The sequence below is a fragment of the Nicotiana sylvestris genome, chromosome 2 (genome assembly GCF_000393655.2).
Source record: "Nicotiana sylvestris chromosome 2, ASM39365v2, whole genome shotgun sequence".
Lineage (NCBI taxonomy): Eukaryota > Viridiplantae > Streptophyta > Magnoliopsida > Solanales > Solanaceae > Nicotiana > Nicotiana sylvestris.
The window spans coordinates 88,597,213-88,615,677 of record NC_091058.1 but is presented as its reverse complement, the minus strand read 5'-3'; the positions used below and the strand labels follow the sequence as shown (position 1 = coordinate 88,615,677).

General features: G+C 37.2%; 1 protein-coding gene across 1 annotated transcript; it reads left to right on the top strand.

Annotated features, from left to right (window-relative positions):
• Positions 1–15,284: 15,284 nt before the first annotated feature.
• LOC104248664 (vicilin-like seed storage protein At2g18540) lies at positions 15,285–18,238 on the top strand. The gene is made up of 4 exons (XM_009804969.2): positions 15,285–15,681; positions 15,798–15,973; positions 16,060–16,140; positions 16,444–18,238. The coding sequence occupies exons 1-4, from the start codon at positions 15,348–15,350 to the stop codon at positions 18,046–18,048; spliced, it is 2,196 nt and encodes a 731-aa protein (XP_009803271.1). The 5' UTR covers positions 15,285–15,347; the 3' UTR covers positions 18,049–18,238.
• Positions 18,239–18,465: the final 227 nt, after the last annotated feature.

The window sequence follows — 18,465 nt, the reverse complement described above, 5'->3', positions numbered from 1 at the left end:
GTTTCCCAGATCTATGACAAGGGAAACAAGGTGGAATTTTTGTCAAAAATATGTACAATCACAAACCTCATGACTGGTGAGGTGGTGCTAGTGGCAAAAAAATACAAAAATATCTATGTTGCTGATTTTGAGTCTCTGCGAAATGGTGATCTCAGATGTCTAAGTGTTGTTGATGATGATGCTGAATTATGGCATAGAAGGCTGGGTCATGCAAGCTTCACGTTGTTGAACAAATTGGTCAGGAAAGACCTGGTTCGTGGTCTACCCAAGTCAAGCTTCAAGGATCACAAAGTGTGCGATGCATATGTAAAAGAGAAGCAAGTCAGATCCTCATTCAAGCCCAATAAGGAAGTAAGTACCTCAAGGCCACTTGATCTTCTTCACATGGATCTATGTGGACCTATGAGGGTGCCAAGCAGAGGAGAAAAGAAATATATCTTCATTATAGTTGACGACTACTCCAGATTCACCCGGACTTTGTTTCTCACAACCAAGGATGAAACTTTTGAAGTGTTTCTTGCCTTCTTCAAAAAGATTCAAGTGAAGATGGGTAATAATGTAGCTTGCATCAGGTCTCATCATGGGACAAAGTTCGACAATGCCAAATTTGATGAGTTTTGTACTGAAAATGGTATCACTCACAATTTTTCACCTCCAAGAACACCTCAACAAAATGGTGTTGTGGAGAAGAAGAATAGAACTCTTGAAGACATGGCAAGGACAATGTTGATTGACAGTGGGATTGCAAAGAATTTATGGGCAGAAGCTGTCAATACTACTTGCTACTTGGTGCACAGGTGTATGATTAGGTCCTGTCTGAACAAAACTCCATATGAACTGTTGAATGGAAGAAAGCCCAAGTTGACTCATCTAAGGGCTTTCGATTGCAAATGTTTCGTCCTCAACAATGGCAAGGATGCTCTTGGAAAATTTAATGCTAAAAGTGATGAAAGAATATTTCTGGGATACTCATCTCAAAGCAAAGCTTACAAAGTATACAATGAAAGGACTCAATGTGTTGAGGAGAGTGTACATGTGATCTTTGATGAATCTCACCTCTCATGTGCGAAGGACAAACGTGTTGATCAAGATTGAGAACCTTTATCTGTTCAAGGTGAAGTTATTGACATGGCAAATGGAAATGCAGATATGATGAGTCACATCAAGGAATCCAGTGAAGATGATGCAACTACATCTCCATCCATTGGAAAGGAACATGGTCCCACCATCACAACAACTGAAGCTGAAAACAGAGTTATTGATGCAGTCCAATGTACTCCACTATCTGAAACGAAAAGCGGCCAAGAACCTCAGTCAGGCATACCCGAGTCTTCTACCAATGAGATTCAGGTACCAAATTGGAAGCACAAAAGTTCACACCGCCTTGATAACATAATCACTCTTCTCGACTCAGGAATTCAAACCATGTCAAAAGCTAGAAACTCACTTGCCTTCTCAGCCTTTCTTTCTCAAATAGAGCCCAAAAATATCAAAGAAGCATTGAAAGATACATATTGAATCAATGCCATGCAAGAGGATCTAAATCAATTTGAAAGGAACAAAGTATGGCACCTAGTTCCTCGACCTGCAGATCGAACTGTTATAGGAACCAGGTGGGTATTTAGGAACAAACTTGATGAGTTTAGAAACACAACAAGAAATAAGGCAAGGCTGGTAGTTCAAGGCTACAACCAGGAAGAAGGGATTGACAATGATGAAACTTTTGCTCCAGTTGTTCGAATGGAAGCTATCAGAATCCTTATTGCCTTTGCATCACATATGGAGTTCACATTGTTCCAAATGGATGTCAAAAGTGCATTTCTGAATGACTTCCTAAAAGAAGAAATTTATATCAAGCAACCACCTGGATTTGAGAATCATGAGCATCCTAAGCATGTGTTCAAACTGGACAAGACGTTGTATAGGCTAAAGCAGGTTCCTCGGGCTTAGTATGAAAGGTTGTCAAAATTCCTTCTAGAAAATGGCTTTACAAAAGGGAAAATTGATAACACTCTCTTTCTGAAGAAACGAAAGAGGAACCTGCTCATTGTTCAAGTATATGTTGATGATATCATTTTTGGAGCTGACTCTCTTTGTGAAGAGTTTGTAAAACTCATGGGGAGTGAGTTCGAGATGAGTATGATGAGAGAATTAAATTTCTTCCTGGGACTTCAATTGAAGCAATCTCAAAAGGGAACATTGGTAAGTCAGTAGAAGTACATCAAGGAGCTATTGAAAAAGTTTGACATGGAAGCATCAAAAGTTATTGACACTCCTATTGCCACAGCTACTCGTCTAGACATGGATGAACCGGGTTCCCCTGTAAATCAAACCATGTATAGAGGGACCATAGGGCCACTCTTGTATCTCACTACAAGCAGACCAGACATTGTGTTCAGCGTGGGTCTGTGTGCAAGGTTTCAATCTAATCCAAAGGAATCTCATCTGAAGGTTGCCAAGAGAATATTGAGATATCTCAAAAGAACGTAAGACCTGGTTATCTACTATCCCTCAGGAGACAACTTTGATCTTGTTGGGTATGCTGATTATCCAGGATATCTGGTGGACAGGAAAAGCACGTCTGGAATGGAATATTTTCTGGGTTCTTGTCTAATCTCATGGGGTAAAAGGAAGCAAAACTCGGTAGCACTCTCAACTGCAGAAACGGAATAGGTAGCAGTTGCTTCTTGTTGTGCTCAATTACTGTGGATCAAGCAGTAGTTGGAAGACTTTGGAGTGTTCTCTGACTGTGTGTCCCTCATGTGCGACAATACAAGTGCGCTCAATATAGCCAAAAATCTAGTCCAACATAAGAGAACCAAGCACATTGATATGCGTCATCACTTCCTCAGAGACAATGTTGAAAATGGGCTCATCTGCATAAAATTCTGCAGCATAGAAGATCATATTGCTGATATATTCACCAAGGCCTTAAGCAGAGAACATTTTGAAATAAATCGCCTGGCACTGGGGTTGATAAAACCCAACTGAGAACCTGGTCCCTCGATCATTGGTTATGAAAGAAATGTCCAAGTAAAATTAGCTAAAACGTATTTTTTGGCAAAGTCTAACTCACCTCTATACCGTTACAGGTAGACACGCATGATGATTATAGAGCAAATAAGCAGTTAATACAGTGCACGCTGGTAAAAAGGGCAAAGCTTACAGGTGCAAGATTCATTAGGGAACTTGGTTCTCCTGACGCAAGTTAGTAGTTTCTCTGTTCTCTCATGCACAATTTTGAACGGTTAAAACAAGTGTCACATCATCAGTGTGTCAGTTTCTTTTCTTTGCATCTTTTGAACCCAAACGTCTCACCCGTTGGTAATCGACCCAACTCCCAAAATTGTCGCCCTTTCTTAACCGGTCCCTCGTCCATCTTAAATACACCCATCATTGTCACAACTCTTCACATCAAATTTCAAAACCTTCCTTCTTTCTCTCTTCAAACTACCAATCCCTCCTCTTCAACTCACTATTTCTCACCATGGCTGAAAATCACGAAATCTCAAGTATTCCAAGTAACACCCCCATTGAGTCCTTGTCAGTTAAAACACCGATATTAGACTCCTCACTCCACACTACTACTAGCCAAAACCCTAGGACAGAGTCACCTCCACACTGAGAGTCTCCTACCCAACCGAGTTCTGGTTCTCATCGGAGCCGCAAAATCTCGACTCCTAAAAGGTTTGTGGCTACGAGTTCTCCTCTTGCCTCGCCGAAAAAGCTGGGTGAAAAAGGTACAGTTGATGAAGAGGAAAATCAGGAAATCTCTAGTCTTCCTGTGGACAAAGGCTCAAATAGACCAAACTGCTAGTTCTGAGGATGCTGACTCAAAAAGACAGTTCCTAAGCTTGAGTCCACGGGTAACACTCCTCCTTCTCATGCGTTTTCCATGGATTTACAAGAGAAAGAAGTAATAGAAAACATATTATCCATAGCTGGTGATCGGGTTATTATCGAATGAGGTGAGGATGGGTCTGAGCCTCAGGGGGAAGAGTCTAAAACCTTGGCAAAGGTAGGGAGCTTGTGCCTGTTGAACCATCGGCACATGACTGTGCTACTGGGGAACCTGCTGGAGGACCTGATCCCTCTTAGGAGGATCCAACTCAGGGGTCCTGTCAAGAACCCCAAGTCAGTACTGACCCAACTCCATCCCCTCATTTCTATGCTGAGCCTCTGTGTGTTTGTGCCTGAGATAAGATTTGTGTCTGAAGAACAAAATAGGGATAGTGAAGAGGATTCTAATGATTTGTCGATTGCCAGCCTGACTAGGCGCAGATCAGTTGTTACTGAAGAGCCAACTCCTAAGCGACCCACTACAAGGTTGCAAAAGAATGAGGCTCTTGAGTCCGCTCTTAGCAAAGCCAAGCCAGTCAAAGAATGAGAAAATTGGTAAAGGATGGGAAGGTTGTGCATGAGAAGGTAGTGCATGTTATGATTGTGGGTGATGAAGTAGACGAAGAACCTGGTTCTTTGACTAGAAACGGCTCACAGAAGCATGGTCTCCCCAAGCTTAAAAAGGGTTTTTCTGTAACTGTTGAACGTCTGAACAAGTTCGATGATGTTGTCTCTAGTGAAAATATAGTGGAAGAATCTGGTGATAAGTTAGTGGAAAAGTCTGGTGCCAAGGTGATGGAAGAATTGGGTGAAAAGCCTGATGAAAAAGGAAAGAATGTTCGCAAGTCTGTTTAAAGAAAAGTTGATACTGATGAGGAACCTGGTTCTTCCAAGAAGGCAAAAGTTGATGATCCCCAGAGTGTTGGGAAAGAGAAATTGAGAAATCAGAAAGTATTGTGGGGCCATACATTTGCTCCTAACATTTTGGAGGAGGCTGGAATACGACAGTTGGATGAAATTTGTAAGTTTAAACTGTGGACACATTTGTTCACAAGTAATGCTCCAAAAATGTATGAGGAGGAAGTGCATAGTTTCTATGCCAACTTCTTCAAAGTTGAGGATGATCATATCTGCACACTAGTGAATGGAGTTGATATGGTCATGGATTCTGCTTTGTTGGGGTCTATTCTGGGTGTACCTGCTGAAGGGTCGTCTACTGTTTGGGGAACTTGTTCTTCAAACTTTAAAAACGCTATCCTGAAGGACAGAGCAGTTCAACAAGGGGAACGGGTACAGAAAAAGGCCCTCTTTCCAGTGTACTAATTGTTATTTGAGATGGTGAACAAGGTCTTGGTCCTTCGTGTTGAGAGAAAATCCATTACTTCTTGTGCAGACCTTGTTCTCATGAAAGCACTGGACAACTACACTACCATCAACTTGCATGGGATCATGATAGAGCACATGCAAAAAGTGGAAGAGTTCAAAGATGGTAATCATGGGTTGCCTTATGGGTTCCTTCTCACCAAGGTTTTTGAGTTCTTCAAGGTTCCTCTGGGAAAAGCTAAAGTGAGCAATAAGAAGCAAACTTTCTCAAAGACCACTCTCGAAGAATGTGAGTGCATTGATAAGGTTGGAGGTGTTGGAAACACTTCTACCATTTCTCAGTTGATCAACGCTCAGAACAGTGCCACTGCTGCGATAAGGCAGTTGAAAGCAAGGAATGCTATTCTTGAAAGTCAGTTGAGTCAGCTTCAGGAGGCACCTGGTTCCAGTAGCTCTCAAAGCGAGGAGGTTTCCCGTCTGACCAATGAGAATGCTGAGCTCAAGAAGCAGGTGGAGGACCTAAAAGAGAAACTGCTCAATGAGCAAATGTTGGCGCATGCTCAAATGGATTTAGTCCTCCAAACCCTTACCGCTGCCTCTAAGCCCTCTCCTTCCAGTGTTCCCTAGACAGTGTCTCCTTAGTGTCAAGTCTTAAGGGTCGGTCTCTTATGATTAGTCTATGATGATGTTTGTAGTACTTATTTTCTCCTTTTGTTCTGAATTGTGGATGTTGTTAGCAATATTGAATCTGCTCCCTGTCTTAAAATCCAAATTGTTTAATGGAAGCTTATCCCTTTTGCAGTATATGCCTTGCTTTTATGCTCTATTTTTAGTCATATTGTGTGCACATAAGTGGCATGAGTTAACTCAAGCTAGACTTCTTTTGCTTAAAGCCTGTTACTGATCTTTTTATGATGCCAAAAGGGATAAAAATAATTCAGGGGGAATAGGATAGGAAACAGATTCAGGGAGAAAACTGCAAATGTCAATGTCATTCTAGTTCTTAGGGGGAACTTGAATTACAAGTTTGTCATCATCAAAAGGGGGAGATTGATAGGTTATATGTGAATCCCTGTTATGTTTTGATGATCTAACAAACTTACTGTTAAGAACCAGATAAGGAACCTGATACATATCGTCAAGAACTTAAAGAACAACAAGTCTCCAGTTGGGAACACAGTTCAACTCTTCAGAGTTATAGGAACAACAGAGGGAACAAATAGCTACCAATTTCCGAGGAGACTGTACAAGTCAACTGTTGCCTGCACACGCTACAGTACAGAAATAATGCACCAGTCTACTTTATGGGGAATGCTCTTTACCTAACTTGCTTACATCATTCAAAGTGATGTCACAAATGAATTATTAAGATCAAGGAAGGTAAAAAAAATCACTTGAACACTTAGAGAATTAACTCAAGCACTCTCATGGTGATTGATCATCCAGAAAAATGATTCTAAAGTGCATCAAGAACAAATAACAACACTGCTACGGACCAGTTCCCCATATCAAGTTATTATATGTCCTTAGTTGAGTTGTAACTTTGTAAAAGCTCTTACTTGTAATTCCTACTTAGCTTACTTAGAAGCATTGTGTAGGAAATACTTTGTAAATCATAAACCCTTGTATTTGTGTCTTGGCTAGAGTTAGTCGAGTTGTAAAGTCTTTATAATAGAGTTATTACAAAGTAGCTTGTAATAGAGTGTTACAAGTTAGCAAGGGATTAAGAAGTTAATTCCTAGGTTACATAGGTTGTAATCTAAAGTTGCTCAGTAGTGAAGTTGAAATCTTACAAGGGTAGGTCGTGGTTTTTAATCCCGTTGAGCTGAAAATTTTTCACGTAAAATTCCTCTGTGTCATTTACTTACTGCAGTGTACGTGCGTTCTATGAAAACTAATAGAGAACATGGTTCTCTATATAGTTTGGTGGACCCTTAAATTCTATCACTTCTCTTGATAGGGAAAATATTTTCCTCCAATTAAAGGAAAATGAGTTCATGAGGAAAATGTTTCCCAAAACATTTAGGCCAATCAAACATAGGAAAATTGAAAAACACTTTTCGAAAAATATTTTCATTCATAACAAACACACCCTTAATTTTTAGCTGTTTTAAAAGTCGCGCTCATATCTTTTAGAAACAGACACTCGACAAAATTCTTGATTGACAAAATATGAAAAAACAAAGAGTGCTGATAATAGCCTTTTGTCAGGGGAGAATTCAGTGTTAATCTATGCTTTTATCTGAATCCAATAGCTTTGGCTGATCCTATAATATATGTCAAAAATTTATAGTAAAATAGTAGATTTTGGACTAAGTAAATTAAAGAGTTGTAGTAAAATTCTGAACTTGAACCCGCAAAATTCAAATCCTGAATTTACTTGTGCCTTTTGTGGCCTTAATCCGATAAATATTGGCAAGAGGCAAGATGTATCTCAATGAATGAGATTTGAACTCCCGTTCCCATTTGGAATTAGTCCAGGCTATGTAAAATGACTATATGAGTTTAAGTAGTATTGATGTTGTAAAAAAATAATTCTAAAATTAAAGAATTTGAAAGGTAATTATAGGTAATTCTATGTTGAATATACTTATTGATTAAAACCCTATAATGAATGTTGATCAATAAGAATTGAGCTTTATATATATATTTATATACACACTACCATCAGATCATTATGGCCTGAGGGTGCTTTAGTTGTCATCAGTTCAAAGGGAGGATGATTTTCCGTTTTGGATGAATACTCTTGTTTGTAAAAGCAACTGAATTGGGTTGAAGTGCATCTAATCAGACGCGAAAGAGAAGATCAAATGTTGCAACAGGTCAATTATCACAGCACCATATTTCTAGTGAGAAGGAATATAAGAAGAGCTGAGAAAATTCGAAAAAAGACATTATATCAACTTACTGTTTGAAATAGTTTAAAAAGACATTATATTTTGATCAGTTCAAGCTGCTAAAACTCGTAATAAATATAGCAGGTTTATATTAAGATAAGTAATTAAATAGCCTCTACATCATATTAAATTACATTGATTATACAGAAATTACATGGATTGTACATAAATTCACCTACACTATAAGTGAAGCATTAACATATATGTTATATATATTGATGGTGTAAAAAATGATTTGCGTATAATTAGGTAAATTATAAAATAATAACAGGTAAATCTCTATGATAAATATTAATTGATAACACGACAAAAATAATAATATATTATGAATTAAACTATACTAATAATTAATTTAATAAAATGTGAATTATTTTGGTAGTATAATTTAAATCTTAAATGATTATTATGCATAAAAATGACAAAAAGGGGTCAACTTTTGGGCTGTTAAAGTTCCATAGTCCACAGTTATGAGGAAACCAAAAGAGGAGGGCCCACTAAAAGAAAGTCCACAAAAGGAAGCAAAAGACAATAGAAACTGAGCAGTGAAGCAAAGTCTAGGGCATATTAATTAACCCTGCCCAGTGCCCACTAACAATAATGCATAGCAAAGTTACCCAAATAATTCATATCTACATTATATTAACTCATAAATTTATTCGAATCAAGGAGACTCTACAAGGATTCTGGAGATCGCATGTGGATCGTCCGATGATCCTTCTGGACAGTAAGCATCTTGGAATTTCCATCCAAAAGTCACCGTTGGATCTGATCGGATCAGATCAGCCTCACTCAACTCGGGCCTAACTAAAGAAAAGGAGACCCCCTTGTAAAGTTAAAAAAAGCTTTATAAAAGCTTATGGACTCACTACCGGCCCACATATTGGGCCCTACAAGTGACCTTATTGGACATGGAGGAGCCCATCATTGGGCCCACTAAACACCTTTTGTCTGCAATGCATTTGCATGTACACATAACATGATGAACAAATGATGCAGGGAGGCAAAGGAGGAGCTTCAGTGCCACTTACGATTTTGGTAGAATTCAATAATTTTGGTCTAAAATTTTGTATATATTGAAAAATTTACTTATATATATCAGTAATGTCAGAATATAATAAATTATCTTTTCTAAAATCTTGAACTTATAAATTCAAAATCCTAACTCCGTCTCTGCGCGCAGGAGAAGCGTTGGACGGAAGGAGGAGAATAATATGTTCTTCTGTTGGTTAATGGGTCATAGTATACTCATAATTGACCAATCAATCCATCCTTTCATTGCGTATTAGACTAGATAAAGTAATGAAAAAAGAAAAAGGACAATTTTTTTATTGAATAATAAAAAAGGACTCACACCATGATCAAAAAATCTCACGACTATTAATGACTCATGTTTTTAGTTCGAATTTAATAGCTCTTGAACCACTGTTACTAAGTTAAGTTTCCATCATATATGCTGTTTACTATGCACACAAATTACAAAAAAGATTTTAAATTAACTAAATAAATAAAAAAGGAAGAAAGAAGTAATTTCACCCTGCAGTACCATTTAAATGCAACAATTCTAATCTCATCAAATGTTCTTCCCTTTCCTTCTTTTCTTCTGTTGTTCAAGCGCGCGCGTGCACACAAAAATAATTTTAAAAAAAATAAAGCTTCTTTTTTAACTTTTGTCATGGCTTTTCTACTGTTTCCTATAATTAAGAACTTGACATATGATAGTAAATTAAGGATTACAAGGCACTCATATCTTCGTCAAGCTAATGGTCTTGCACTTTAATAATACTATAGAAAGTTGTCATGTCTTAATCATGCTTTATTTTAGTCATTAATAAATTTGTTTTGCTCTATGGTCATGGGTTTTATTAATTTTTAAAGATGACATAGTCTGAACGGTTATTTTAAAAGGATCCAAACAAAAGTGGTGTAATCATTCAAGGATTTTTATGCTTAAGCTTTTCATCCAAATCATTATCACTTTACAACAATGATAACATAGTAAAGTTCATTTTATAGCAAAGCTGCATTTCGATTTTTTTACTTTGTGATTTTTAAAGGTCAAGGGGGTATAACCTTATAGAGTTATAGCTGAATTGGAAAAAAATAGAAGAACAAAAATTAAGCGCATATATATATATATATTGTACTGAAATTTGTACACTTACTCTTTTTTCCCCTTAGAATTTATTTATTTTTTCTCCAAAAATAATCTGTTCGTCTTATGCTCTCTGTTTCCAAGTGCTCCTTACGAAAAAGCTCAACTTGCCCGGACCTGGGTTCAATATATACCCTACTAACAAAGGAGTCAAACAATGGCGAAACTAGAAATTTACCCAAGGGTATTCAAATTTGAAAAAAGTGAAAACAAATTCCTACAAAGGGTGTTTAATATGTGTTATATACTTCTAAAACGTAATATTTATCTATAAACACAATGCAATTTTTCAACGAAGAGTGATCAACTGACCACCTTATAACCGCCACTGGAGTCAAACCCTAGTTTTCTTTTTTAGCTTCTTTGTATTATTGGTAGAGGTGAACCATTTTATACAAACATACATACATATATGTGTGTGAGAGAGAGAAACTTTATAAAAATAGTACTATGAATATTGAATATCGAATTTCCATTCTCAAATAACTCATAACTTTAATGTTAACTCATTGTAAAACCTTTTTTTTACATGTTAGGGTCTGTACTAGCTAGCACCATGGATAGTGCGTGTCACCATTTTACAGCAAATAATATGCCTCATGAATTGGTAGGGGAAGGGTCTTTAAAGTTAGTGTGTTTTTTTTTTCTTTTTCTTGGTAGGTGGTGGGGGAGGGGAAAATGAGGGGACAAAAAAAATCAATTGGAGTACAATTTACACAAGACTCCATTGTATAGTGCTGAAAAGAAATATAATGTTGTAAGGCAAAGAGGATAACACTTTAGAAATTATAGCCAACCTCATGTTTCTTACAAGTGGATGAGGGTTCGACTTTGCATTTAGCATCACCTTATTCCCTCTAATTTTCAACAGGACATGTTAATAAAAGGATGACAATCCAGATTGACAAAGTTATGAAAGTGAAAGCACTGTAACATTTCATTCAATCATGAAAAGCATCTCCCATTAATTTTTCTATCTTTTGGAATATTACGAAAATCAAACCAACTTTTTTACGTATAAATTTCTAATGATGTCAGGGGAACTCCTGAGAAATATTCTCACTCAAGTTCGAAAAGGACCCTTTAATAATGATCAATAATTTTTTTTAATGGTCGTGTAATATTCGAATCAGCTCGTACACATTTCAATTATTGTAACAAGTACCTGTTATCCCCCAACAATACATATATAAGGTAACTTATCACGTAATATTTTTGTCTTTGTTGGAATGTAAATCCTGTTTTTATAATTTTTATCCACTTTATTGACCGCTAGGTCACATCTTATGGAGCTTTTTTAGTCATGATAAATATTACTATTATTAAGAAGGGAGAAAAAAGCAAAAGGAAGATATTAACATTAGTATAACACCATTCATAAACGTGATTTAGGAAATAAAGTATGAAGAAATGAATAGTGAAAAAAGTCAAGTACTTAGGAGTTAAGGTTCGTAAGTAGATGGGACAGATCGCGGTGGAAAAGGAAGAGAAGCTTGAAAGATACAAAAGCAAAGGGGGGTTGGGTTGAGATTCTGAGTTGTGATTAATACCACTCATGAAGAAAAAGATATGTCATGGCACCATTCAGGACATACAGAGCCAACTCTCCCCCCAAAAGAAAAGGCGCAAAACAAAAGGTTTGAAACAGTACTTGTGGAGGTGATTCAGCCATGCTTTCATGACTCATCAATGCCTACTTTTTTTCTGTTTTTGTTTTTCCTTTTTATTTTCAGGATATAAAGTTTGTTGTTAACTTAAATAAAGAAATAAAATTACTCTCTTCAACCTATTAAGCTTTAGGTGAAATTAGTAACTCATAAAATTTAACATGGTATGAATTGATAGAAGTCGTAGACACCCATAGGTGCGCTTTGTAGTGAAAATTAGGGTTCAAATAAGATAAAACATGCTTGATGATTTCTTCTCATCGGTTTAAGTTTGGATGAGCAAAGTTATCCAATACAAGTATTGCCGGTACCTAATAAAATACTCGAGATGCACGCAAACAAATTTTGACACTACTGTTAACAATAAACAATATGCAGCTGTCCAAAATTAATACTATATCTTATTGTCACTCAGTCAACAAAAATATTCCTTATGTTTAGTCCAAGAAAAATAACCATACCCAATTATAAGGGTTTGTTGAAGACAGAAATATATAAATAAATGAATCATCATATCTCCAATAGTTTAAAATTTCAAATGGGGGTATTTCACACAATTTATCAAAATTTTAAATAATTTTTATACTTTTTCTTGCTTGGAAGGGGAAGGGGTGGTGGTGGAGATAGGGCGGGGCATCTTCTATCTAGTCTATGTGATTAATATAACTAAACAAAAAGGGCAAGGCAAAAACATGGATGAATGGTGGTCCTTTTCTATATTTATATGGATTGTTACGATACGTCGATTTCACTTTGCAAAATACCCACTAGATTCATTTAGTTTTCTTTTTGATCACTCTGCTTTTTCTATCATATATATAGGAAGTCCTTCCACGTTTCGCATGTGTCATTGTTTATATTTTCCATGGTCTTCCTTCCAAATGGCTAAATAATTTTGACACAGTGGTCCCGAAAGTTTATAGAAATAGAATTCAACAGTGAGGCATATACGTATGAATTATATTTTACATCTTCATCGTATAAAATAGAATGTGCTATAAACTTTACCTCGTGATGCTTACAAGGGGTGAAAATATAAAAGCACTTTATAGATTTACAAGAGTCACACCTTCTTGATTTATCCTAAGATTGTATTTTTTTACATGCCAAGCAATGAAGTATGGGAGATCCAATTGGAATAACATCAAAATTAATAAGATTCGAAATTGTCAGAGAGCTGTCTACTGAGATACATTGAAACTTATTTCTTTTGTACAACAGAAAATATCAAATATTTAGCAACATATTAAAATCTTCATAAATTACATTGTTTAAATCTTACGCTGTAACATATGTTGATAGGAGGTAGGCCTATTGATGAATTTATAAGGTGAAAATACATGGACTAGCCAGTTTTCGAACTAGTAATTGAAAAAAGGTATATTATCACTTTTAGCCCGCGCCAGAAATTATTTATATTTGGTAGTTGAAAAAGTGTATAAATTTGTAATTTTTTGTATATAACACACATAATGTGTGTGTGAGTGTATATATATACACACACAAAAACTATATATATTTTTTCTATTATTTTGAGAGTGGTTATACAGTGTCATCTTTCTAATCGAAAATAGCCAGCGTTTGCAATGTTATTAAAAAAAAAATAGCCACTATTTTAGCTGAAACACGGAAAGTTCCAGCATAATATATCGGATTTCAGAGCTCCTGCATATAAACTTCCAGCACATTATGAAATTCCATCACATTATGCTGAAATTTTTCCGGATTCTTAAGGTGTTTTCATTCAGATTTTATCTTTACATAAAAAAATGGCTAAATTTCGATTACTTTTGAAATTATAGCTCTTTTTCAATTACTAATTATAAATCTGACTATTTCTGATTTTTTGCCTCTGGTCAAAATGGCATGGCATAGTCATTTTTAGGGGTGGTTATTGAAAAATAGCTAGTATTCACAAAGTTATTGAAAATAGTCATTATTTACGGCGAAGATTAAATCTTAACAAATGTACCTGAGTTAAAACACAAAAAGTTACAACATAATATGTTGGATCATGGAACTCCTTCATGTATGCTTCTAGTATATTATGTTGAAACTCCAGCACATTATGAATTCCAACACATTATGTCGAAATCTCATATGTAAAAAATTCGAACTCTGGCATATTATGCTGGAATTTTTTCGTATTTTTTATCAGATTTTATTTTCACATAACAAAGTGACTAGATTTCAATAACTTTTGAAACTATGACCAATTTTCAATTAATTGTAAATCAAATTATTTCTGATTTTTTTCCTCCAGGGCAATAATGGGACTCAACTTTAGGCAACAAAAAACTGTTTATGTAGGTAAACGCACGAAAATTGGGCTTCTCCAGATTAGAGCCGGGCCTTGTGGAAAGACAAGAAATTCGAGGCCCACTTCTAGTTTCTAAGGAGATTAAGCGTAAAAATAGCACTGGCTAGCCAGTTTTCGGACTGATCATTCAAAAATAGCCAGTATTTGCAAAGTCATTGAAAAATAGCCATTAGTATTTTGCTGCAACACGAAAAGTTCCAACATAATATATTGGAGATCAGTGCACCTATGTATGAACTTCCAGCATATTATGCTGGAACTCCAACACGCGGAAAGTTCCACTATAATATACTGGAGATTGGAGCACCGGTGTCAACAAATCTATCATTTAATAGGATTTATGGCTATTTTTAAATGACCACTTGTAAATCTGATTATTTTTGAATTTCTCCCGCTTAAGCCTAACCAACGATGGTCATGAACGAAATGTCTGTTTTTACTCTCTACTATATAGCTGACCCAGAATCATTACAATTTGCAATTTCCTCATAATAAAATGTGATGTAGTATAGATTTGAAAACCCTTGAAGATTATTAATTTATCTTTCGCGAAACAAACTGTAGTATCCAAGGTACCGAATAGTAAGCGATTGGCTCACAATGAGTCTGTTTGTTCGATAAAATCATTGGTTAATAATGAGTCTCTGAGTTCCATACAATCTAATGCTCTGATAGAAATTTTATATATATGCAGAAAGTAATAAAAATAGACTATGACTTACTATATTTTAACATTCACTCTTTTGAAGTAAAATCCCTTCCGTCAAAATTATGACTTCATTACACCAAATTGCGCCTGTATACTCATTTTACCTTCTCTTCACTATGCAATTATTGAGATAAAAAATTTCGTCTCTAAGACATAGCTAGAGGATAAGGATCTTAGGCCGAAACACTGATGGAACTGAACAAGAAGATAATCACCTAAATGGGAACAGTACGGAAAAAGTCAAAGAGCAGTGCATGGGAGGAATCATCAGTCAGAGAAGGTAGCCACGTGTCAAGTAGAAACAAGCACGTGTCCATGCAAAAGCCACGTAACTCCACTCCCTCATATCTTCCTTCTTCAAAACCTCGTGTTTTACTCCCCCTTTCCTCACTGCCGGTGATCGTCAGGACTGTGCATGTTTGTTTAAAAATTAAAGGCGATGTCGGATCAAAAATCTGTCTCGACGCCATTTCAATGCTGCAGAATCTTGTTTAAGTTTCTGCTGTTTATGGTTATTATCAGTAATGTGGCGATCAGTGTAACAGCTTTGACAGAGCAAGAAGGAACCCCAGGTAGGGAATGGGGTTTGGGGCCTCTGGTGAAGAGAGGAGAAAGAAAATCAGTAGTTTCAACTGAAAATGGGGAGGTCTCTTCAGTCAGAGTGGCTGATGGAATCACCGGTTCCTATCATCTTCAGTTCATCACATTGGAGCCCAATTCTCTCTTCCTTCCTGTTGTTCTACATGCAGATATGGTCTTCTATGTCCACACTGGTATGGATTTTACATTTTTTATTCTCTTTTTTTACTTGATTTGTCTCATTTTATTTGTTTCATTGGTAAATTCAACTACGTATTTATTTTTGATTTCGGTGGAATGCTGATTGAAGGGTCGGGAAGGCTGACTTGGATGGACGAAACTGAACAGAAGTCAGTGGATTTAAGAATTGGAGATGTTTTCAGGCTACCTTATGGAACTATTTTCTTCATAGAGAGCAACTTAGAGCCTGCGCGACAGAAACTTAGAGTTTATTCCATCTTTGCTAATTCAGGGGATGATTTGCGCGTAATATTCTTTGTTCTCGTTCACTATGTTAATACTTAATTTTGCATTAATCTTGATCAAAGATGAATTTCCTCGTATATATGCAGGAGCCGTTGTCCGGACCATACTCCAACATCCGTGATATGATTCTTGGATTCGACAGGAAAGTTCTCCAGGCGGCATTTCATGTAACTCTCCTCTATTTTATTTAAACATATAATTGTATAGTATGAGTTTAAATTTTGTGCACTATCAATATATTGATTTATCTCTTCATAAAAAGTCTTAACATATTTGGAAAGAAGAGTAATTACCTATTGCAGCAGGTTAACTTGCATTGTTAGTATAAAAATTTGTTATGCTGATAGAATATAGAGTATAACTTAAATTCATTTCGTGTTCTTTCTGGTTTTCCCTTTTTTCTGCTAATTTAATATAAAGAGTCATGTTAAGGGGTAAATTGTGACTGTATGCAAAACTTCTTTGTGAAGGTACCAGAGGATGTGATAGACGAAGTGTTGAATGGGACAGAAGTACCAGCCATCATACATGGTGTGCCCAAGACAACAAAAAAGACCCTGTGGGAAATGGAGGCTGAATTCATGAAAAGCCTACTAGGAAGGGGCGGTCACAGTTTCTTTGACTCCCAAAGCAATAAAAAGAAGACTGAATTGTTCAACATTTTCAAAGAGAAACCAGATTTTGAGAATTGCAATGGCTGGAGCACTGTAATAACACGGAAAAAATTACCCGCATTAAAGGGTTCCCACATTGGTATTTATGTAGTGAACTTGACCAAGGGATCAATGATGGGGCCACACTGGAATCCAACGGCAACTGAAATAGGAATAGCATTGCAAGGAGAAGGAATGGTAAGGGTAGTTTGCTCAAGCACTGGAACAGAGCAGGGGTGCAAAAACATGAGGTTTAAGGTGGAAGAAGGAGATGTATTTGCAGTACCAAGGTTTCATCCTATGGCTCAAATGGCTTTCAACAACAACTCATTTGTCTTTGTTGGGTTTAGTACAACTACAAAGAGACATCATCCTCAGTACCTAACAGGGAAGGCTTCAGTCCTCCGAACACTGGATAGGCAAATCTTGGCAGCTTCCTTTAATGTGACTAACACAACAATGGATCGGATTCTGGAGGCACAGGGTGAATCAGTCATACTGGAGTGTACATCTTGTGCTGAAGAAGAAGTGAGATTAATGGAGGAAGAAAGGAGGAGGGCAGAGGAGGAAGCTAGAAGAAGGGAAGAAGAGGAGGCGAGGCAGAGGGAGGAAGAAAGGAGGAGGGAAGAAGAGGAAGCTAGAAGGAAGGAAGAGGAAGAAGCAAGGAAGGCTGAAGAAGAAAGAAGAGAGAGAGAGGCAGAAGAAGCAAGAAGACGAGAAGAGGAGGCAGCAAAGGAGAAAGAGGAACAAAGGAGGAGACAAGAGGAGGAAGCCAGGAGAAAGGAAGAGGAGGAAGCCAGGAGGCAAGAAGAGGAAATCAGGAGGAGACAAGAAGAAGAGGAAGCTAGGAAGAGAGAGGAGGAAGAAGCAGCTAAAAGGCAACAGGAGGAATCAGCTGAGAGAGAGGCAGAAGCAGCAAGGAGAAGAGAAGAGGAAGAGGCAGCTAGAAGGCAGCAGGAGGAAGAAGCACAAAAGGAGGCAGAGGAAGCAAGAAGAAGAGAGGAAGAAGCGGAAAGGAGGAGGGAGGAACAAGCGCAGAGAGAGGCGGAGGAAGCAAGGAGGAGAGAAGAGGAAGCAGCAGCTAGGAGGAGGCAGGAACAAGAGGAAGCAGAAAGGGAAAGACAAGCAGAGGAAGCCAGGAGGGAGGAAAAGGAAACAAGGAGACATGAGGAAGAAGAAGAGGAGGAGGAAGCAAGGAGAGGAGAGAGGGGAGAGGAGGAGGAGGAGGAAGGAAGAAGAGAAGAGGAGGAGGCAAGAGAGGCTGAGAGAAGAAGGCAAGAGGAAGCTGAGAGACAGGAAGAAGCAGCTAGGAGACAGGAAGAAGAAATGGAAAGAAGGCATCAAGAAGAAGAAGAAACCGAGGAAGAGGAGCAGGGTCCATACACACGGAGGAGGAAAAGAACATTCCTTAAAACAGCATGAACATGACCCGGTTGTCTCCTTGGTGGTGTCATTCAAAAAATCGCCAGTAGTTCGTTGATGTGGTGTTGAGTGCATACTTTTTCAATATAAGCAATTTCGTGCCTTTTGTTTTTCCATTTTGAGGCTTATGTAGTATATTTGATCATGTAATCGTGAATATTTCAATAAAAGGTAACTTTTCCTTAGATAATGTGACCAATGATGATCTCATTGAAGGGTATACTTTTCCTGTGAAGAAGAATGATGATACTCCTATCATGTAGGCGTTGTTGATCAACTTTCCCAATGGGTGAAGGGTAAGCTACTTCACTGCCTTACTTCTTCTAAGTTCAAGTTGGTGGAGGTGTGATTGGGGATCCTTTATCTTCTTGTTGAACAAGAAAACGCTACTAATTAGCAATGAATAGGAACTGTACT